The sequence below is a fragment of the Ammospiza nelsoni genome, chromosome Z, assembly GCF_027579445.1.
Source record: "Ammospiza nelsoni isolate bAmmNel1 chromosome Z, bAmmNel1.pri, whole genome shotgun sequence".
NCBI lineage: Eukaryota > Metazoa > Chordata > Aves > Passeriformes > Passerellidae > Ammospiza > Ammospiza nelsoni.
In genome coordinates, this window is record NC_080669.1 from 56,633,519 (window position 1) to 56,656,879 (window position 23,361).

Here is a 23,361-nt window from a genome sequence, read left to right on the forward strand (position 1 = left end):
GTCCTGGAGGCAGTGACCCTCGAAGCTGGGCTCTGCAGAAGATCACCAGGCAAAGGCCAGGGGCACACACGTTCTGCCCGAGGCGATCTTCCCCGCGCAAGCCCTAACGGAGCCGTTTGCCGCCGAGCGTTACCCCGGCCCAGTTGCTCCTGCAGCCACCGCCCCTCTAGACCAAAAAATAAGTCCCGATCCTGGGTCCCTACCCACCCCGCCAGCCTCCCCCCGCCCTGGGGGTCTCCGAGGCGGCTCAGGCCCCAGGGCCTCGGTCCAATTAGCCACCGGTGGGAGCCCCCGCCCTTCCTCCGTCACTTAAAGTGCGGTGGGGTCGCGTCGGAGCACGTCCTCACGCGAAGAGCAGCGGTTCTAGCAACAGCCTCTTCCTGGCGGTTTTTTTTGGTTTTTTTTTTTTTTTTTTTTTTTGGCCTGTTTTTTTCGTCCCAGTGAATTTGGAGCAGCTTTGCTTTGCATTTGACTCCCGTCACTGCTGTAGTAGCCGGCTCTCCTGCAGAGCCGCTCCGGCCCGTTTGAGGCTTCCTCAGGTAGCGCAGCCCGCGGGGTGCGGCTCCGGGCCGAGGCAGGGGAGCGCGGCGGGGGCACCATGCCTGCCACCTTCTTCGGGCGCTGCCTGGTGCGCCTGCTGCTGTTGCTGCTCTGCACCAGCCTCTCGGGCGGGAACTCTGCAGGTAAATGTAAACTCTCCCCGGGCTGGGTCCCCTCCGCCCTCCGTGTCGGGAGCGCCGGAGCACCGCCTGGGAGCAAAGGTCCTCCTTGCTCCGCAGCATCCCCCCAGTTCTCGGGGGACGTAGCGCAGCCTCAGCACGGCAGCTGCCTCTCGGCCTTGCCTGTGGGAGCGGCTGAGGCGTCTCCCTCAGGAGATCGGGGTTCTTTCTCTTGGGACAGCGGCGATCCGCGCTCGCTGTCCCCCAGCACCGAGGCCGTGGGCGGCCGCAGATGGGCAGAGCCGTATCGGCGATCAGCCGTCCCCTAGCCTCAGCACCCTCTCCCTCACTTACAGAAGGGTTTATTTGGCACAGGTGCAGGATTGAGAAGGTGTGGTGTTGTGTCTTAAATGTTATGTCCTTGCTGAGTAAAGTGTTTAAATGAAAAAACCCGCAAAGCACTAGGGTGTCAGTGTGCCTCATGGATTATGAGGGGTGCTCCTTTGGATTTGTTTTTGCGTTTTTAAATATAGCATTTAAAATCATGAAGAAAGACGGGCTTGAGCTTTCTGGGCCCTGTTCCTCCTCTAGAGGCTTTCAGCAGTTCAGCAGCAGGCCAGTTCTTTCTCAGGAAATACGATCTTATGCCTAAAACTAGTGGATGTCTGTCATTTTTTTCTTCTTTTTGAGGCATTTCAGATTAGTAAAAAATTATTATAGCAGGAATTACAAGATGGCTGGTATTTGCTGTCCAGGGTGAGATTCTTGGAGTAGGTCTTGGCATGGCCAAGAGTTCTGTCCTCTGTATGTGGGCATATACATACTTGTATGTCAACATCAATGATGTGACTTGAACTCATTGTGGTTTAGCTGCATTTTCAGTGTGTGAAATAGAAGCAGTGTGTTTCCGTCCGCCTCTGGTGCACTTCCTAGTACTGAGAAGACCACTAGTGCTCCCTAAGTGATGTTACTTTTTCTAAAATTTATAGTAGTTTCACATAATGTGAAAGGAAACATACTTTGTACTTCTCAAGTCTTGTTTGAAATGAGTATTTAAGTATGTACACAGACAAAAATCTACTTAGTAGTTCTTAAGTCTTCTTTAAAATACATGTACACACAGAACTTGACATCATTTCTAGCAGTTTACTTGAGGAGCTTTTTGAGTGCAAATGCTCTGATATTTGTAGAAATGTGTGAGTTAGCATGTGGCTAATTCCCATAAGACAGTTATTTTTGATAGCTGTTAATGCCAAAATCCATACCTGATGGTGGTTGAAGCAGTTTTAAGTTTATGTAAAGCCATTGGTGAAATGAAATTATAGCCTCTTGTGGGAAGAAACAAAATAAACCAGTGATCAAACAGCAAAACCTTCTTTGTGTTTCCAAAAACTGTGCAAATCTACCATCTCCCTAAAGTGGGGAGTATTGTGGTTTAGAGCAGACTTCAGAAATGAGCCACTAGCTTTAGTACTTCTCATCTGTACAGAGTGAAGGCGTTGTTTTCCAGACTTCTAGTAAATGTTTTTACAGCTGTATGAACTAGATAGGGAGGCATCATACTGTGACTTCTTTGATGATTTAAGTGAAAAAACGGTAGTTTACTCTTTCATCGGTTATTAACTAAATGTGTATGAAGCTAGTTGAGCACAGGAGCTCTCTACACAGCTGCAGCAAAGGGAAGTTCATGACACCTGAAGGCAGAAAAACTTAAAACTGTTTTCCAGTGAAGTCCAGAAACTGTGTTTGTTTTGGAGATGTGACGGTGCTTCATCCAAAAGAAATGCTTATAGTAAAAGTAAGCAGAGGGAGCACTTGCACACACAGACTGAGTTGGGGAAAGGTGAATTGCATGGTCTGCAAGCTGGTCATGCAGATGCTGCAAAAGCCCGATTAGATTTTTATTTTGAGATAGTATCTTCATGTTGTTATCTTAGTCATGTAACTGTTTAGTTGCTTGTTTTGGAGGAATCTAAACTATTGCTTTTATTTTGTATTGATTTAAGGGTAACTTCTAACCAAGTGTCAGAACACTTGTTCAGAGCTTGCTGCATTGTGTGGGTTACCTTTGTGGTTGTCTTAGTGTAGTTGCAGCAAGTGCTGTCATACTGATTTAGGACAAACCATCCCATCACTCACCTTCATCTCTCAGTTTCTGCTCCTGAAGAATTCAAGAAGCTATGAGCACAGAACACACCTCATTCCTTACAGACTTTGCTTCCAAGTTGGGTTTTTCAGGTTTGACCTGAGGGTGCAGCTTTTATCAGGGTATTTGGGAGACCTTAATGTTGATTCTCTGATGTCTCTGGGGCACGAGGAGGGTTCTGCTGCATGGTTTTGGGTGCTACTGAATGCATGTGATCTTGAAAAGTATATTATCGATATTACATTAAATAGTAAAATAAAGATGGTAAATTAAACCAAATTGTATTTCAGTCATTTCTTACTCAGCTGCTTTTCTGGCTGGAAGAGAGCAAGTAGATTAAGCCTGAAACTACTCTAGCAGCAGTAAGCATGGCACCTCCATACTTTTTTGCCCCAAAATACCAACTGCCATATGAAGCAGAAGTAGTGTAGAAAACTAAATTCATTATATTGTACTCTTTCCTATTCCTTGCTGCATGAAAATCAAGGAAAAGAGACCTCTACAAGCTACCACACTATTGATTAAATCTAGTGCAAAGCTACTGTGGGCTGAGGCATGCAGCCATGACTCAATAGTTTGAGAAGTTGCTCCACATGACTTGTTTACATCATTGCCTGGCTGGATGACACTGAAGGTGCTGTGTTGGCCCATGCTGATCTCCAGTGCTATTCAGTAAGTATATATGAGAGGAAGAGAGTGGGGCAGTGTTATCTCTGTTCTGTGTAGTTTGATGTGTGAACAGGTAAGGTGAAAAGATACATAAGCAGGGGTGACAAAAATAACATTACTTGACTTCTTTCACTTACTACATGAATTAAGGAAGAAAGCAAAGATGAGAACCCTGTTAGTATGCAAACCACATTGCAGGTTATCTGCCTTCATTGCTGAGAGATAAGTGCTGCTGTACAGCTTGGCACTGGCACCTTCTAAATTTATCATCTTTGGGGATTTTAATTAATATGGAGGTGATCCATGACATACTTAGAACGTCTCAAGATGCTGCAGATAAGAAAATTCATGGAAACCTTTCTTCAGTTGTACTATGAATATCAGAAAAATAATAGCTGTCTCTGCTCAGTACCTCTGTCAGGCAAAGAATAAGACTCAGTCTTTTTAGCACCTGGCTCAAAAGCCAGCACACCATCAGAACAGATCTTTTAAGTTCTTCTCTTAACTGAAGGGCTGGGAAGGAGCAGCTGGCTGTGGGACCAGTTGACTGATAAAAAAGTGGGTTGCTGTTAAGAGCCACTAATGTTTAATTCTTATAATATCTTTTGACAACTGTGTTTTACTCGTAGTCCAAAGTGGTTGAAGTATCAAGTATGGGCAGATTGAGACAGCAAATGGTGTAAACCAGCCATGGCTGGGATGGAGTGACTGTGCTGGAGGTGCCAATGGAGCATCTATGGGTTGGTCTATGCCTGTTGATGCTGAAATGGAGTAGGACTGTTAGTAATGTTCATTTGTAGGAAATGGCACAGTTCTGACTTCACCTTCTGCAGAAGGCCTGTGGTTCTCAAGTTTGAATGCACTTAAAATGTGACGCAGCTTTTCACTGTTCACTTGAGACTGAGCCTTGCCTTCCAATTCAGAATATTCTGTGATTTTGTGATCTGTGCATGTTCTTTGCTGTCTTGGATATCCAGAAGAGTTCATAATCCCAATTCCACCCTCCTGCCAAAGACTTTAATTACAAATGCAAGATACATGTCTTTTCCGTGTGTGGCTGAATCTCTCTCTCTGAGTGCTGTGGCACTAAAATATGTCTTGGAATACCTTTGTCAGTGAAGATAAACAAAATAAACACTAACTCTCACACCGAAAGGTGGGAATAAAGGAATGAGGGCATGCTTCCATTCTTGTAAAACATCTAGATATCTTGATTTTCTTAAAAGCGTGACACAACTACTAACCAAGTGGTCCTTTGCCTCTTCCATTGCTGTTCTTTTTCCAGTCAAGAACACAAAGCAGACTAGAGTCTTAAGTGGTTCTTGTAAAAACTGTATTATAGGTGGAGGATCAGATTTGATGTGGTACTGAGGTAAACTGGAGATAATTCTTAGTATGGGATGCTGAAGTTACTGTTTCTTTTCTCTTGTTTACTGTGGTGCTAGTGGAACCAACGGAGGTGTGTTCATTGCTTGTTCATCACACTAGATTTGTAAAGTTGTAAGGAAGTCTGTAGTCTATTGGAAAATCCACTAATCTGTATTAGAAGTAATTGACCAATGTCAGTGGCATAAGTGGTGTTTTAAGCCTATGAACACAAAGGATATGAGTACAGCTTAAAACGTTGCTGTAACATTCTGAGGAGTGGCTTTGCCAGCTGGTAAGCTAACTGCAAGAAAATAACTCTATACAGAAATTAGGGATCAAATAAATATTGCCTCCATTCTTTAATCTTCTCTTGCCTAAAGTGAGCTAACAAAAAACAATTCTTGTGAATTTTTTAATGTGTATGCTCAGAACTTGGGGAAAAAAGGCTGAGGTGAGGACATTCTGCTGGGATTATTTTCCTGAAGTAACTTTTTCTAACTCAAAGTTTCTTTAAACTTTTTCTGGTGTTTTGTTTTGTTTCTTTTAGATCCAGCTATGACAACACAAGATTCCAATCAGACTCAGGTGAATTCTGTGACTAAGATGTCCGTGACTGGACATGAATCATCTGGTAATTGTCTTATTTCAGTACACTTAAAACTATAGTCCTTTTTCCTATTGATATCTGTCATACAGAGCCAACATTTTCACACTTAAGTCTCTTGAGATAAGATTGTGACTTTTTGGAAGAAGCAGAAGTAGATACAGCACAGGTCTTTTCAAGCCACTGCAAGAGCTTGAGTGTCATAAGTATCTCCAGAACTGGAAAAAGCTATGCAATTACCAGTTTTGTGACCTGTTGCCCTTGGGAATATGTGCTTTAAGAGCAGGCAATAACCCTGGAGGTCAGGCAGTGCCCAGCTCGTGCCACTGCAGGGAGGTTGTGTTCTAGCCTTAAGTTTTTAATATGGGAGCTCCTTATGCCTGAGTATTAGTGAAAGGTATAAAAAATACTCTTGCATCACTGTGCCTGCTAGCTTCATCTTTCTTAGTTATGGCTGTGTCAAAACTGTCTGTTGTCCCTTATACATTAATTGTATTTTTAACTGGGAGCTGAGAATAAGTTCCAGGCAGGACAGGAAACCAGTGATTATGGGTTCTGCTTCTTTCTCCATAAAGATCAGAGAATCAGAATTTCAGCACTGTCTGCCAAAGCTCATGTTGATTAGTGCAAGTCAAACATGAGCCAAGTTATATTTGTATGTGAGCTCAATTTCTGGCAAGTTATTTCACCTACAAGTTGGGTTTTTTTATGAAATAATGGTATTTTTCTGGTGTTCATCTTCCGAGCTTTTTAGCACAATGTGAGAACTAGGAGTGCAATAGCTAATAGATTCAATAACTCTCTACACACATAAACACACATAGACATACATGAAATACAGAAAATGTTTCATACAGTATGATCTCATCTGAATATTTTCATTTGATATATGAATTGAGGAAGAAAGTCATTGTGAAAATCCTCTTTGTTGCAAGACACTTTTCTGGCTGGATCTGCCATATGAACTAGCACTTGTGCCTTCTGAATGTATCATTGCGAGGGATTTCTGTGAAAAAGATGTGTGTACTGGACTGACATAAACTCAGCTATTCTGTGACAGCCCTGGCATGCTGTCCAAGTGTTTGTGCACGCAGGCAGGCTAAGATCTGTCAGAACTTTTCAGCCTTGATATCATTTCCTGGGTAAACACTTGGACTAGTTTACTTCTCCATGAGGCAGAGATCAAGGCTTGTTTTGTTCTTGTCTAGAGCCAACAGGACTATTGTCTACTGCTAAAGACAGCTTTGATTTCTCTGCTTAAAAGGCCATTTTGTACTATCAGTTAAGATTGACAACAACCTACTGCTAACAACACCAAATGAAATAGCCTGAAGTTCTGTTCTTCCATACAAAACACTTTAATATACAGGTTTATTTTACTTAAACTGATTGAAGCTTGAGGGAAAATATGAAAATGCGGGTGGAACAAGCCAGGAGAAGGGTGATTGCCAGTGGCACAGAATTCCTTGTGCTGTGAGCTGAAGAGGATGTTTTCTGAAACTGGCCAACAACTTGAAAAGGCAGCTGTACCTCTGCTTAAACCTTTAGATGCAAACCACTAGCAGGGGCCTCCTTCAGCACAGCCAGATCCTCTCAGCTGCAGCTCGGAGGCATGCATTTAAGATCTTTACCTGAGAGTTCAGTGTTTTATGCAAGGGAAGGGAAGGAGTCATTCTGATGAGATGTAGGCTTTCAGATATGCTTTTCCTACTTTACAGTGGTCAATTTTGCCACCCAATGCATCTCTCAGTGGCAAGGCTAAAAGTGTAGCCCAGTTGCTCTATCTTCTCAATTGTGATTGGGAATCTTTGCAACCCATGAACAGCAGATGTAATCAAGCCCCTTTCCTTCTACGAAAACCAGAATAATTTTCTCTTACAATGCTGTGTGACTAGGCAGAATCAGTCTCTAACTACTGTTCATATTTTTCTGCAATGCATTATGAAATACTTGACAATAAAGATACTTTCCAAGCATGTAAAAGCATGTGTGGCATAAAGCATTTAGTTTATCTTTTGGGGTGGTGGTGAAATCTATTTCTTTCTTTTCATCATCTTATTTAAAAGAATATTATCGTAGCTGGGCTACATCTGTTAGAGTTGTAGCTTATTAATTTGCTTTCTTTCTGTGTTCTTGAAATGCATGAGAGCAAGTGATGGGAACAGACTGTACTTAGAGTTGCTTTATCAAGCTTTGTAGATCCTTATAAAAGATCTCATACTCTCTGAAGGGTGTGTGATCCACAGCCTCATCAAAAAGGAAGTTTGGTGACCATACACCTCGTTCATGTAGGTTTTCCTAACAAAAGGAGAAGAATATTATAAGGTCAGCCATATGATGGTTAATATTGGTATTCTTTCTTTGTAGAAGGGCATTGCGTTCTACATGAGAAGTTTTGAGAAGCAGTCTTTTACCATTTTGTAGTTGACCACAAGGTGTTCTTGCCCCTGAATTCATTAATTAGCACTTAGATTAGATTGTCTACCTCTGACTTCCTGGCTGTCTTGTTAGATTGTAGAAGCTTTGGGAATGGCAGCATTCTGTTGTTCTGGGCTTTTTTTGTTGAGTGAGTTGTGTTGGTTGGTTGGCTGGGTTTTTAAAAGCTTTCTAGAGCTTATTACTTTTTCAAGAACTATTTAAATGGTGATGTAGTCCTGTATGTAAGCTATCAGTGACTTTTTGAGTCAAGCTGTAAAACAGCGATGATGTTTTAGATACTGACATTCACAACTGCAACATTACGATAAAGCTAGAAACATTTATCTAACAGCATAATTGCTATAACAGCAACCTCGCAGTCCTGGCTGCTAAGACAGGTTATAAACCTGTCTTATAAACAAGGTCTGATTTCTCCTTTCAAGATTGTTATAACTAATAATTGCCATACCATATTGTGTGCTTGTGTCATTATTTATATAGGATAACTTAACTTTGTTTCCACCCAAACCTTGTTACCTCCAGATGCTGCCACACAGGAGTTCAAGCCAGGAAACAAGCTGAGCGTTGATCTCTCAGAGTATGTGATAGTCCTGCCTGGTGAGTGTGTTACTTTTTGTCTTCCAATTATTTTCTGTTGAATGTGAGTACACACAAACTTTCACATGAGCTGTAGAAGCATCTAGAATGGCAAGTTCTTGATAAAGTGAAAATGTTCACAGTGAGCATGTAGTGGGCCTAGTGAAAGGTAAGTACATTTATGTTACTATTAATTTCTCTGTTCTGGTAATAACTATTTTGCATTGGAGAATTAGATTCCTACTTTTATTAAAACTAAAACTAATTCATAACTCTTCCTCCAAATCAATTGAAACAATAGGTTTTTTGCACTAATGAATCTATCCACTTGGAGAGACCACGTAAGCTAGAGTACTTGGTGAACAGCAGGTGGTAGCTTAGCAACATTGCAGGAGTTGAAGTGTGAAGAACAGCAAAGATAAACCTGTTCTTAAAGTACATATGAAGTTCTCAGTTGCCATACAATAATCAAGAATTGATTTCTTGGATAGCTGAAGAAACTGATCTAACTGAAGTATCTCTGGAAGATTTGCAAAGTACTGGTGTGATATTTTAAGGATGTAATTTTGCAGTATTTATGCTGCATTTTCTTCTAGCAGGAAACTTAAAGTACTGTCTGTTACCTGTTCTTGTATCTGCACTCTTAGTACAGGGGTGCCCCAGGCATCAGTCTTGCTATTGGTTGATTTCAACATTATCCGTTTCTGTATTTTGCTTATTCATATTTTAAAATTATTTCATAAGGGAGAGATACTGTTTTCAGCTTGTCTAACTAGGCTGACTGTGACACTTCTGCTGCTGTGGAACCAATTCCAGTTGTGAAATTATGATAATAAACAACCTCAACAAGCTGAGTTATGCTTGGCTTATATTTATTCAGCCTAATTGCCCTAATAAATGAGTTTCAGTGACAGATGTTGCTCTGCAATGGAAGACTGAGGTGTTGCGCTTCTAAGTTTATCTCCAGTTCAACAGATTAGAATTACTTTGGCTGGGACTTGCAGTTCTGAATATGCTGTTCTTTAGGTTGCACATGTCTCTGCCAGACCCAGTAAAGTTCACTTACTCCGGATCTCGTGCTATCACTCCAGTGAGACTTTGCTGCTGCATATGTATGACTTTCAGTACTAGGTCAGTGAGCTGTACCTTGAAACTTCATTTTCTCTTGGAAGGAGTGTGAGCTGTGCAATGCACCTGTAGTTTTTGACCACCAAATACTACAGGGTATGTCTAGAATTGAAGTGAGGCATGCATGCATTTTCTTGGAGTATTTAGATGACAAACCACACTTCTATCCAGGAATAGGTGAATGAAAAGGCCAGTTATGAAAAAAAAAGGCAGTACTAATGGGTAAAACATCCGAAGTGTTCTCTTAAAGGAGGCTGTTTCTGTGGATCAGAGAAATACTTGCTGTTGATAGTTTATTTTATGCTTATGAGCCTATACTCATAAAAAGCAAAAAACTGACAAATTTTTCTCTTGTACTGTAATATTTTCCTACTGTGATTCTACTGACTTGCCAGGAAGGCAAAGGTAGCCCTAAAGGGGTTTGAAGAGGTTTTGATGTCAGCTTGGGTAACTATAGGCATGAAAGGCCTGACCCAGCTGTGTTAAGGGTGCAGATTTTATCAGTAGCTTCCCCAGCAATAGGATATACCTGTAATCTCACAGTATCATATAAATATACATCTGGCTAAGATCCAAATAGTTACAGATACTTACGTCTTACTCTTCTTGACATTAATATAGTTTTATATATATATATTAAATATTTAATCTTTTTCGTTTGGATTAAGTAATGTAAAAGCTTAAATCTGTCTTGCTCTCAGTGAAATGAGTATTTGTGCTTCTATGTTAGAGCCCTCTAGGAAGTTTACCTACAAATTTGGAGTGTGTTATTTTGTAAAGGGATATGTATTTTAACTCAGTTACTACTTAAGAAAATTGCTGTGAAACTCTGATTTTGCAGGGGCTTTTTTGCCCTGGAGAGTATAAAGAGCACCTGTGTCCCCCTGTAATCCTGCATATGTAAATGCAGTGTCTAAAGTTCCTTTACCTAGGATGAGGAAATTCATTTTTTCATTAAATGTTTTTAAACTTCTTATAGGTCCATCTGAAAAAAATATCTCTGTGGCCAGTCCAACTGAAGTTGATCTTACATGCAAATTAGATGAGAATTCCAATTTGAAAAATCCTCAAGTGACATGGAAAAAGGGAAGTGAAACAATCAGTCACACCAGTAATGCTCCAAACAGCTGGACCATCAAGTAAGTAGCATTCTTGACATTGTGATTTGCAGATTCTAATGAGTTATCATCTTATATACAGTGCCCAATACTAGTAACATGTATATTAGAAAAAGGAAAAATGCAGAGGTTAATCAGAAATGCAGAGAATAATGTCCTGTCAGAAAGGAGAAAGATTGCAGGCACCTCAAGCCTGGAAGATGAGCTCCTATTTTTCTTCTAGTGCACATAATTTGTTTTTAAAAAAGAGCATAGAATAACGAAGCAGTTCCTTAAAGTCTAGTAAGTCTGTTTAGTAAGTGAAATAATAATCAGTCTGAGATTAAAATATTGTAGCAGTTTCTCTTTCCACTCCCTCATTTTCCACACGCTCTTTTCCTCCTCATTGCTTCTTTGCAAGTCTGGGAGGCATAAATGGTCATTTTCTTTCCTTCATAGGTGACAAAAGGTAGAAGTGAGATTTCCAGTAAAGATATTTTGAAGGTTTTCTTAAATCATTCAGACTTGTACAGAAACTCAAAAATCTGTTGTAGAAGCCTTTCTATAATCAGTACAATTTATTGTTTTTTAGAATTAGGCCAGTTACACATTTTAACTGACTGGTCTCCATTTGATTTCTGTATAGCTTTAAGTGCAGTAATACTTAGATAAAATTTCTATTTATCTATTATTGTCTATTAGTTATCTATTATAATCTATTATCTATCTTCATCTATTGTTATCTATTTGTTTATATTTTTTTCTGTAGAAAATATGATGAGAGTATAACTGTCACTTTTTTGATAATCCATATACAGACACCTAAATCTTTTTCAAAGTGACAGTAAAATGTATAGTTTGCTAGTGGAGAAGATGCTGGACTTCATTAGATGAAAGCTCTTTAAAACTGTTTATTTATGTATTTATTTATTTTGTGTTGAAAAGATTGCTGAAATGGTTTGTTCTTCCTGAAGCCCTACATAGACGTGGATTCACCATGTGAACTAAGAAGCATATCCTAACTCAGTAATTTGTAGATAATGCTGCTCAAAGGTGTCCTTCTGTCAGCATGAAGGGTGAAAATTTTGTTTGTGATCCAAAGTGTGCTTGTGCTCTTCTATTTTCTTAAACACATTACACCATTTCTGCATTGCACTAAATCTGAATCCTAGTGTCTCAGCGGTGGTATCTTCTCTGCTTCATTACTAATTCTTACTTTTTTTTCTGGAATGCTAATTAGCAGTCACTTGTAGTGCAATAAAAAAATTGTGATTTTTTTTTTTTCCTTTTTGTTAAGAGTGACCATCTCAGAGAGCAGTCAACTGGGAAGTTACACTTGTTTTCTGAAGGCTGAAAAAGAAATCAGTGCTACATTTCATTTGAATGGTAATTTAATTGATTTGTGTTTATTTAACATTTTTGTTCAGCTGACTACTGCAAAGCTGTATTAATATTCTTTCTGGACAGTAAAAATGGCAATGTAATTTGATAAGTAATGGCTAATGCAGTCAGGCTAAGTGCGAGTAACTATCGAAGTAATTTCTCTAGCATGGATTGAAGAATATTGAGCCAAAAACTAAAAGGCTTTAAAAAAAATTCTAATAACCAAAAGAGCATACAAGTCTGTTTTTTACCCTTCTTGACTAACTGGTTTCCCCTTCCCTCTCCAGATGTGAATGCACTTCACTTTCTGGGGCATGAGATTACAAGACGGTGTCTCAGATAAATTTCTTCAAAAAGAGCCAATAATTTGAAATTTGAGCCTGAGGTTAGGTGTTAAAAGTGAAGCAGTGATTGGTAAAATGGAGGCAGGATTTTTAAAATTTTATTTGTATTTCTGAAACACTACATTATTGCTTTAGTGCTTTTATTCTGTAATACTATAAGAATAGTACTTAGATTAACAATTAGTGTACTTCATTGAGCAGTATGAGTGCCCTTTTTTCTGTTTTGTTTTCTTCTCCAATAATGCTACCCTGGAAGTAGTAGGTGAAATTTAGATGCATGGAAGATATGTGGAAATGATAATACAAGCTGCCGAGCTGATGAATATCTCTAACAGGAGTTAATCCTTTCTCTGTTCCTACCATCCAAATTTTGCAAAGGGCAAGGCAAGCATCTGTAAAGGCAGATACAGAGACATTTTCACTAAACAGGCTCTGAGAAAACCTAACTATTCAAATCATTACCTAACCTTAGCTAAATTAAGCAGTGGGTCTCCCTAATTCTGAAGCTGCAAGCTGCCTTTGTTCAGTGGGATATCCAGTAATAAGACTTGAGGAAACTCACGTGGGTTCAAATATCAGACATTGATACCTGCTTTCAGACCTTCAACCAGGAGAGACTAGATTGCAGTGCTGAATAAGGACGAGGTTGTAGTTTATTCAGGCCTTTTAATCTCAAAAATAATTATGTGTTTTTCTTGTCAGCATGTGGGTAAGGTTTAATCAAATAGCTAACCAAGTTGGTGTAGATGGAAAGAAGTTGAAGGAGAATTTTTTACAGAATTTTTTTTTAAAGTACAAAATAACTATTACAGTAAGGGCAGCAATGACTCAATAGGAAAGTCATCTTTTCCAGACCAGTGCATAGGACTGGTTGATTTATTATCAGAAGATGAGAGAATTGCTGCCTGATGGTTGAATGCTGCCACTTCTGATGCCATAAAACGTACTGGCTTAATGCTTTTAAGATCAAGGCAAGAGTGAAGGAAATGGGAAAGAGAAGTCCTTGAATCTTCCAGTCAGTAATGCCGGGAGAACAATTTTCAAACTGAAAGATGAGTAATGTGTTGGTATTAGACTCAGTGGCTTAAGTCATCACTGCTGTAACTAAGCAATATCTTTCCCACAAGGCAGTCAGGGATTATTGCATATGTTACCTCTCCTTCCCCCCGCCCCGATTCCTGGCCTGGCATAACCCCTCAGATTTTGAGGAGTTACGTTTTTACTCAAGTTTGCAGAAAACAATGAGATATTTACAGAAAGTTAAAGTTAATAAACAGAGAGGACATTAATGGGTGTTACAAAATATTGTGAAGTACTGCTAGCATCTATAGGGTAGAATAGATTAATTTTTGATCCTTAGAGCAGCAGTTGAGTTATGGGCACCGTGAAATAGCTCTGGTTTTTAACACTGGGTGGAAATCTGACTTGTGTACATGCTGTTGCTGACACCTACCTGTATGTTTGTTTCTTCAAAAGTTGGCTTTGTGTATGCAGCAGAAGTATTTTGTCATGAAATTTGGTGTGTAATCTACTTGCAAAAATACCTGTCACAAGCCTTGCATGCATTCAGGGATTAGCTGTTACAGAGCCGGATCCCAGAATTTGAAATGTATATTCACATCCTTAATCATGGCTAATGTGGTCACATATGTTGCTGGCATGCTTACAGCTGACCTTTGTCATTCACCAGTGTGGCTAAATCTTTTTGACTGCCACATAAGGTTGTTGTGCTGGGTATACAGGGTTTTTTTATCCTGACCTGCTTGTATGTCTTCTAAATTGCAAGGGAGATTGCAGCAGTAATTGGTGAGGTCACCCCTTTTAATGGCAGCAGAGAAGATACACTGCCAGTACTCTTTAAAATTAGAGTGTTTAATGATTAAAATATACACATTGAGAGAACTTCGCTAGTCAAGAGTCTTGATGTATGATGCAGCAAATTATGAGACTGAAAACAGTGTTCTTACTAACAAATTGGTTTCATAGCTATTTCTGGATAGGAAACATAAGTTTGAATACACATGAGAAGCAGACTTCTTTGGGGAAAAAATAATTTGTGTTCACCAGTCAAGAAGGGGTGAGGACAAGAAAAATCTTAGCTTGTATCAGATTGTTCATCATAACTGCCGAAAGCAAATACTTGGCCTGTTTAGTCTAGTGTGATCCATAAAATCTGAAGTATGTTCTGGATCTGTACTTAAAAAGTACAGCAAAAGAAACTTGAAGTAAAATTTCAAATGAGTGGATCTGTGGAAGGTCTGTTGGTAAACATCGTAATAAAGAGAGGAAGGAAGTGGAAATACTTCAGCATAATGCATTTGCTAAGCTCTTAATGGTATCTGTAGGATAGTCTTAATATATTCAGTAGCCTTTCTGGGCACATGCTTTTGGAAGTTTGTGGGGCACAAGCAGTGACAATGGCTAGGACAAGTAGCTCTGAAGTTAGACTGATGCCTTGTTTCTTGTATTCTGTCCTCAGCAAGACTGGACCAAAAGTCCTTTTTATTGGCATGCACCCAAAAGTCATTGCTTCAGCTCAGAAAATGTTTAACTACAAATCTCTATCAATCTGCATTTTTTTCTCAGTTACAGAAGCATTCTCTGCATGTACAACTTGTCAGATACCATTATGTAGTCTCATTGTGGCTGAAATAGACTTCCAGCAGTTTCTGCAGAAAGAGTGAAATTGCAGGAAAATTATACGTTTGTTTCTAGTGTACTAGAACTGAAGCATGTATCTTGCAGCTGCCAAGGAAGGGAAAGAGGAAATGGGCAAGAGTAGAAATCACAGTATGATTTTGTTTCACTTGACATTTGGTATTGATTGGCAACTTCACAAGATCACACAGCAGCTGGAAACAGGATTCCACTTGTCTTCTGCACAGATGATATATCTGAAATAGCTGCCCAAAATAACTTCTCATGTCATAAATGATAGACTCATGAGGGCTTTAAGTAGAAAAAGTGAGTGGAGTACTATAAATGAATACCTAAATATATTCTTTGTAATACTAATGAAAATCCTTATCTCACTCGATTTTTTTTTTTCTCCTTGTTTTTAGTACCACCTATTGATGGAAGAGAAAAACCCGTAATCGCTTATATAGGAGATACAGGTGTAATGGTTTGTAAAACCGAGTATCATCCCAGGGCTTGGAAGTGGTTTATGACCAATGGAACCGAGCTGGTAAGATCTCCCTCTGTTGGGCAAGCAAAACAGTGTGACCAAAAAAAAAAGTACAGCTACTTCATGCTTCACTGCAAGCTCTACAAATTCTATTTCCATTAACTTTAGCAGAAACCTTTATGGAAATGGAAAAAAAAGTCTGTAATATTTACAAGTATTCATTGTTACAGAGATGTGGTTTTTTGATCTGATTTGTATGTTTCTTTTTGAAAAAGGCCCTGCTATGCTCCCAAATAAGGTGAGTCTTGAGAGACTTGTTTTTACTGTATTTATACTAGTTGTACTACTCAAATCTTGCTACTGGATCCAAAAATCATCTTACAGCAGAACATGCTTTCACATGTAAGATATGGTAGGACCCTTTACTTCCTCCACATACAAGTAATTCTATTTCTTTGCCTTATGACCTATCTAGAAAGCACAGTTTCCTAAAACACTTTCTTTTAGCCCTCTTCTGAGCACTGTCAACTGAGAGAAGGTGAAGAGATCTATCTCCTTAATATGTCTGGGGACTAGCACTGACCTTTTTAAGAGTATCAGTATATTTCCTGGCGAAGGAGAGCTCCCTCTTCTTGAAAGTTATGTTTTGTGCTGTGGTGAAACCCATGCATTACATCTGGCAGCCAAGGATGCCTTTGTCATTGGAGAGTCAATAGAGCCAAAGGTGCCTTTTATCTCATCTTAAATAAACTAAAACAGATCAGACAATTTGCCCACTGAAACTTTGTATTTTCTTCCAGTGAGTTTAGAAGGAATTCGGGTGTCCAGCTAAAATAAACCCTTCCCTTTAATGTGGGGTAATCGTGCTTCATGAGTGCCTTTTGTTTCTAAATCATTGTATGTATCTATGCAGAACTGAATGTTGATGATAGTTTGATTAAATACCTCCTCATTACATTATTAATACTTGCAATGTATTTTTTTTTTAGGCTTCCATTGATAAGATTTTGCCTAAAGACAAGTATGAAATTCTGAGCCGATCTGCCAGTGAAAGCCGTTTGGAGATACACAAGCTCACTGTGGCAGATACTGGCGAATATTGGTGTGAAGCTGATTTTGTATTAGGGCCCAGTAAAGCGAGGTTTGAAGTTAGAGTTCTGTCCGTCGCAGAACCTCTCAAACCCTTTATAGCAGTTGTGGCTGAAGTTGCTATTCTTGTAACTCTTATTGGCCTCTATGAGGTGTATTCAAAGAAAAGGAAAGCAAAAGGTAAGTTTTGGGGGGGGGGGGGAGGGGGGGGGTTGGTTGGTCGATTTGGGGTTTTTAAATTAATTTCTAGCTTTCTGTTGAAATTACAGCCAAAGGTAGAAAAGTAAGACCTGTAGTGCAGCATTTATGAAGTTAAGTCATTTTCACATCTGTATTTCTGAAAATTCTTTCATCTAAAACACTGCAATGAAAAGAGCTTGCACTAAGCAATACTTATCCATAAACATTTTGAAAGTCCTGGGGGATTTTTTCCCTGACAATATAAGAATTTTGAGGCTGTAATTTTTAGGAGAATGCTTAGAAATGGAATAAATTCTTGCTAGCCTTGATGGGAGAAGTTTCTTTAAAGACATTTAGTAAAAAGGAGAAATGCATGTGTCTAATAATACAGACATAAATGCATGTTATCTGTATTTTGAAATGTATAAACCTATGTATATAAAAAAGATTGTTTGTATTAAAATCAGACTCATAAAACCTTATCAAAATAGGCTTCTTCACCACTTTGGAGGTGATTCCCTTGAATAGATAAAAAAGATAATTTGAAATAAATGTTTAAGAAAACTAAGAAAATTTAAAAAATAACATCTTGTACTGATTAAGCAATTACTAAATGTACTAAACAAAAAAAATTCTATTGTTTATTAAATGGATACTTCTATATAGTACTTTTTTTGTTCTGCAGGAGGTGAAAAAGAATTTGACCAAATTGAGCAACTGTAAGCAAAAAAGTTCCTATACTGTAGTTCAGTATTTGTTCTTACGTGTATTTGTGTTGTACAAAATTATACATTGTTGTTGATCCCATTGGCAAGGGGGGTGGTGGTCGATGTGAAAGAACGATTTATTCTTTTCCTTAGGAATTCCTAATTCCACTTATTTTCTGTCTGGAAGTTGATTTTGAAATTACTTTTTTTTTTGGTGGTGTTTTTTGTTTATTTGTTTTGTGTTGGTTTTGGATTTTTGTTGTTTCTTCTTGTGAGAGCACTATGTGTCCTCATTATAAGCTCATTCTAGAAGACTGTAACTGCATGGAAATAATTTCCAGGTGAAAGTGTATCAGAAGTGGTCCTGGTTTTGGTTTTTTTGGGGTTTTTGGTTTTTGTTTTGTTTTTGTTTGTTTGTTTTGGCAGTTTGTGGCAGGGGTTTTTTCCCCCCAAAGTGTATTTGTCCATGTTAACATACATTTCTCTACTTTGCATGTGGTCAAAGCCCTAACTCTCATATCTAAGCCTGTAGTTGCTGGCGTCTTGGGAGCTGGCATGGTTGGCTGTTTTGGGGGCTAATTCCAACCTCTCAGGACATTTCACACTGCAGTGCTATCTTGGGCTTCCTGGGCTGCGCTGCTGCAACCAAATGAGCAGGTGTTGGCACTTCTGTTGCTGTTCTGCAGTTCCAGGGCCTGTGCTCCCATGCTGGCTCCCCTGTCCTTAGGATTATGTATTTCTTCAGGCTTGCTTGCTTAAGTATGCTATACTTGTCTCTCTGCCTGTCCCCTGAAGCCAGGTTCCCCTTATTTAACCTGTTTACCTCTTAAAAGAGGAAAGTTGCCCAACAGGTCATTTTAGATGTGTCCAGTCTACTCTAGTTTTTGTCATCTTGCTATCTTGCTTCCTTTTCTCCTGCTGTGTTTGTCTCCCCTTTTCTTCTGACCCTTTAATTTCTTTCCTGCTTTGATTTTTTTTTTTTTTTTGCTGCAACGATCTTTGTTTTCCTGTGTTGTATTCACTTTCTCATTCCTTTTTTAAGTGCTGAAAATATATTATGGTTATTTTTCACTCATCTGAACAGACTTAAAGCTCTAATTAAATTACAGTATAAAGTGGGAGTGTGTCTTGGGAATATAGTATTATATCATACTGCTGAATGTTTGGGAATATATCTTGAGTTGAAAATTGAAAAATTGCTTTCATTGCATAGCCTTCTTCTCATAAACATGCTGAAAATACTAGGGTGGTAAAACAGAATAGTTCACTAAAATAATTTTTTTGTCAATGTGGGATGTAGTTCTCTACAGCTGCTTAATCTTTATTGTGTAATTCTTAGATAAACATATATGAGGAAAATTTATTTAACTATGTACTTCCCTGACTCAAGAAATGAAAGCTATTTCAACTATGGCTGTTTAGAAGATGGATTTGTGTACCAGAGAGTGGCTCCTAAAGAACACGTCTGGTCTGTTATATCAGGGGATGACTAATACAGCTGTATTTGGTTGATGAGGCTATAATTAAATGTCACATCCAGCAGTGTATTTAAATGGGAGCCTAGTGAATCACAAACTTTTTTTTAGCAAGAGAACTTTTAATTCAAGTCTCTTTAGTGATGCACAGCATAAAACCTAGTTGCAGTTATTCTAGAAGGAGACTGGGAATGATTGTGCTGTCTTACTGTTCAGTTTTGGAATTTACCCTTTTTTTCTCGTAGTAAATCAGGAGACAACGTAACTGAGAAAGACAAGTAGTTCTATGCAGAGAGTGAAGGGTCCTTTAAAGGTAAGTAAGAGATTTGTAACATAACCTTATATGGAAGCTTTGTAACATAACCTTATATGGAATAACTTAGTCTGCATAATTGCTCCCATCATTCCTTTCTTCTCACCCTAACTAAAGGGGAATTCCCGGAGCCTATGAGGTACCCTTCCAGGGCACAGCCCTGGTAAGCTCACAGGCCTCCAATGTGTAGTGCTAAAGCTATATAATGCATTTCCTGATTCTCTTCCCTCTTCACAGTCTGATTATAGACTGTTTCTGCTTCCACCATCTGGAAGTGCTTGTCAGAGCAGTCTGTCAGTTGAGGACCAGTCCTACACACAGTTGTTTCTCTTCTGCATCTGGTACCTTAACCTCTGATCTGTAGAAGAGAGGTGTGAATGACTTTTCATTCATGTGGCTGCTGGTTCATCCTTACCAGAAGCCATCTACCTGAGTAAAGATTGTTGCCCTACCAAAGAACAGTAGGAAACATGTCAGGTGGAGTTCACATAAAGAGAGTTAAAGCTCAGAAAATTATCCAGAACAAATGTTTTCCAAGATTATATGGTCTCTGTTCCTCTTAGGTTTAATCACAGCTGGCAACTCAGCCTCATGTAGCCACTTGCTTTTACTCTCTGGTGGAATGGGGGAAGAATCAGATGAGTAAAAATGGGTGAGCTTAGGGGCTGAGATACAGACAGCTTGACAGAAGAAAACAAAAGCTGAACACAGAAACAAAGGAAAGAATTCATTCACTCTTTCTTATGGGCAGGCAGGTGTTCATCTGTCTCCAGGAAAGAAGGGCTTCATCATGTTTGAACATGTGTAATAGCTGCTTGGGTTAATCAGGGATACTAGGGCTGTGGCTCAGAATGTGTGTCCCTTCCCATTTCTCTTTCTTCCCCCAGCTTTACCTGCTGAGCATGATGCCCTCTGGGAGGGAGAATCCCTGTGGTCAGCTGGGGGCAGGTGCTCTGGCTGTATCACTTCCCAACTCCTTGTATTCCCCAGCCTCCTTTGCTGGCGAGGGAGAGGACAAGGCCTTGTGACAGTGTAAGCACCTAAGAGCAATACCTAAAACATAACTGTGCTATCAATGGTGTTTCCAGCACAAATCCAAACCTAGCCCTATGGCATGTGCTGTGAAAAAAAATTATTCCAGTCAAAACCAGCTCACAAGAATTTCTCTTATGTTGGAATTTGAGGTTCTATTCTTACAAAGTTCTTTTGACACATAGCAGTGAGTCAATAAATAATGGTTCTTCTCTGAGAATCACCTGCTTTGTCTTCCTATTCCGTGTCAAAAGTTTTAATGTCTTCAAATGATAAATTCCAGTTGCTCTCTGTAACTCCCTGAAAATAGCTTGTAGCAAGGTGGGGATGAGTCTGTTCGTTCAAGTAACACATGGTGGTACAGGAGGAAATACCAGGTTGTATCAGGGGAGGTTTAGTTTCGTATTAGGAAAGCTTTATTCACGGACAGGGTGGTCAGGCACGGGAGCACAAGGTTGCCCAGGGAAGTGATGGAATCCTCAACCAGGCTCAGAAGGTGTGTGGATGTGGCACTTAGGGTTATGGATTTCTGTTAGATACAGTGGTGCTGAGTTAATGGTTGGACTTGATGTCATGGAGGTCTTTCCTAACCTGAACAATTTTGCAATGGTCCATTGGACCATTGAAAAAAAATGGATGTATTGATTAGAATGAAGTTTACTTTCAAACAATACGGGAAAATGCTAAACAGCAAAATAACAGAATTTGTATTATAATGAAATGTATTTATTCTTTTTTATTGCAGGAGATTTAAGCCAATAGAAGTAGAAATCATCATAAAGTTACAGAAGATGTATGCAGCCACTTAAACATTCAGTATATTTTGAAGTAAAATCCTCTACATTTGAGAAACAAGATGTTTTCAAAATAGCTCTGAAACTACTCATTTTGTACTGATGATAATACAATGTATTGTATTTAGATGTTTATCTGTAACACTTTACTACTAGCAGGGCATTTTTTATGTGATTAGGCTTGCTGTTGGTTTATGATTGATCTGTTTGATTTTTATCTCCCAAATTTGAGCTAGTGTTGTATTCATTGAAAAATGGTTAATATAGAGTGGTTATATTATCTGAGTGTTATAAAACTGGATATGTACAATCAAAAAAGTATTCCACCAAAGAAAATGCCTTTTACTAGCTGATGAAGCAAATGTGATGCAGCTGTTTTTACCAAAGAAATGGTGAAAGGGGAATCTTTATCAGGACTTAAATGAAACATTGAGAGAGTTGCAATTGCTGTGAACAGTAAAATGTGTTCATTCTAATTTATCTTAGCTTTATTCTTAGTTCTACTATATTGTAGTCCTCAATAGGCTAAACATTTAGGTACCATATAGCTCAGATATTTCAGAGTTGATGAAAGAAGTATTGAGGAAACTACCTTCTCAGACTAAAACTGGAATAATTCCTTATGCTTGAAAAACTTAACTGCACTCTGTGGGTCTGCAAAATCAGTTTGGTTATTATAGTTTATATGGAGTGCTGAATTTTCAGGAATATACCTGTATAAGCTTCTGATCATACACTGTCTAGTTGGTACTTCTGCTTCTTTCAGCAAGCTGTTGTTTCTTACACTCCTTGCAAAGCACAGAGTGGGTCTTGAGCAGCTAAAATTTTCAGGATAATAGGATGAAGCAGCATGAATACATACCACTACTACTCTTACACAAAAAATTTAACGCTGCTGTTAATGACTTACAGTATCTTATGTGACTTACACACTTTAGAAGAGTGTGTTGCCATAATACTGTTTAGTTATATTACACATTCAGCAATTGAAAATGTTTAGCTAATAAGAAGACAGTTGGTTGCATCAGTTGTCTTTGCTTGAAGTAATTGAAGCTTCAATTTTGAGAGGAGGAAGTCTTCAGAAAAATATCTTTTCTCCATAAAAATGTAAGGAAAAAGGCAGCACTTGCAACTCCATAAGAAAGTGAAAGAAAAAAAAAATTCACAGTATTTCTTTGTATTGGTCATTTTTCTTTGAACATAAAGGAATGTAGAAAAAAATAGATAAACCAAATTTAATTTCCTTCCTTGCTTTTTTTTCTATTTTACTGTTCTTAGGGGTTTGAAAAATATCAGAAATCCTAGCATTGGCTGTTGTGTTGGAAATAGGAGATAAAATCCAGTCTGACATAGGCTTTTTTGTTTTCATAATTTATTTTCCAGTTTCAAGAACTACAAGTTAAGGTCCAAATAAGGCACAATGAGAATTATAAAACCATGGGGTGATTGACTGTAAGGAGTGGACACTGATAAAGATTCCCCTTGCTTAGATACTGTGTTTATTGTATTTTGCCTTGGACTTTCTATGCACTATTAAAACCAGAATACATCTACAGTTTTTTTATATTAATTTCTCATTGATATAATTGATACTTTTATTGCAGCAAGTAAGTGTGGGCAGTTTTAAAATGTTTACTTCTGGTAAACATTTGTAAATTTTTTGGCACATTTCAGAGTTTGTAGTAATATGTTTCCTGTAGGCAGTTAAATAGTAAAAAAGATAGTTTTACTTTAGAGAGCTAAGAATTACATTCTGAATAAAGCAGTATTAGTATATTTTGCAATGGAAATGAGGCTAGATACTGTCTGGAAAAAAAACCTGCCAGTTAATCAAAAATGTTAATCTTTCTGCCTTCATGTAGCATTCCTACCTGATCTTGCAGTTGGGCTGTAAAGTTTTCGCTAACATAGGCGACTTACACAGAGAGAATTTTTTGGCATTAGCAGGGAAAACCTGGATTAAGCGTGGATTTTGGAAGCAGCACATCTTAGATCTTTTAGGACTATATAAGCTTGGTCAGACTGGCTGCTGAAACTATGGCTTTGCCTTGACCTGCCTCTAGCATGTTCTCCTTGCTTTTTCTAAGGGGTTTGGTGTTTATTTTTAGGTTGGTGAGTAGTTTTTCTTCATAAGAGGTTTTACTCTATGCATGTTCTCCTAGGTTTAAATCCTTCTGGGCTGCCCTGTGGAGGGGAAGAACAAACAATATTAAATGGTAAATATTAAGTAA

The 23,361-nt window shown here is 38.7% G+C and overlaps 1 protein-coding gene across 2 annotated transcripts; it reads left to right on the top strand.

The window, feature by feature from the left end:
* The first annotated feature begins 443 nt into the window (after positions 1-443).
* EMB (embigin) lies at positions 444-23,005 on the top strand. 2 transcript variants are annotated; one of them, XM_059492916.1, is made up of 10 exons: positions 561-683; positions 5,390-5,473; positions 8,408-8,482; positions 10,569-10,728; positions 11,984-12,072; positions 15,476-15,600; positions 16,530-16,809; positions 17,495-17,528; positions 19,237-19,304; positions 21,082-23,005. In XM_059492916.1, exons 1-9 carry the CDS (start codon positions 599-601, stop codon positions 19,271-19,273), a joined length of 969 nt encoding a protein of 322 aa, XP_059348899.1. In that variant the 5' UTR covers positions 561-598; the 3' UTR covers positions 19,274-19,304; positions 21,082-23,005. The 2 variants fall into 2 exon arrangements, with proteins under 2 accessions (XP_059348900.1, XP_059348899.1); XM_059492917.1 differs by lacking the exon at positions 5,390-5,473 and having other exon boundaries at positions 444-683.
* Positions 23,006-23,361: the final 356 nt, after the last annotated feature.

What these genes read in the sequence shown, in the direction of transcription:
- EMB (XM_059492916.1), top strand. Translation starts at nt 599, where the DNA reads ATGCCTGCCACCTTCTTCGGGCGCTGCCTGGTGCGCCTGCTGCTGTTG. An exon ending in CTCGGGCGGGAACTCTGCAG is followed by an intron (nt 684 to 5,389) that starts GTAAATGTAAAC and finishes TGTTTCTTTTAG; the next exon opens with ATCCAGCTATGACAACACAA. An exon ending in GTATGTGATAGTCCTGCCTG is followed by an intron (nt 8,483 to 10,568) that starts GTGAGTGTGTTA and finishes AACTTCTTATAG; the next exon opens with GTCCATCTGAAAAAAATATC.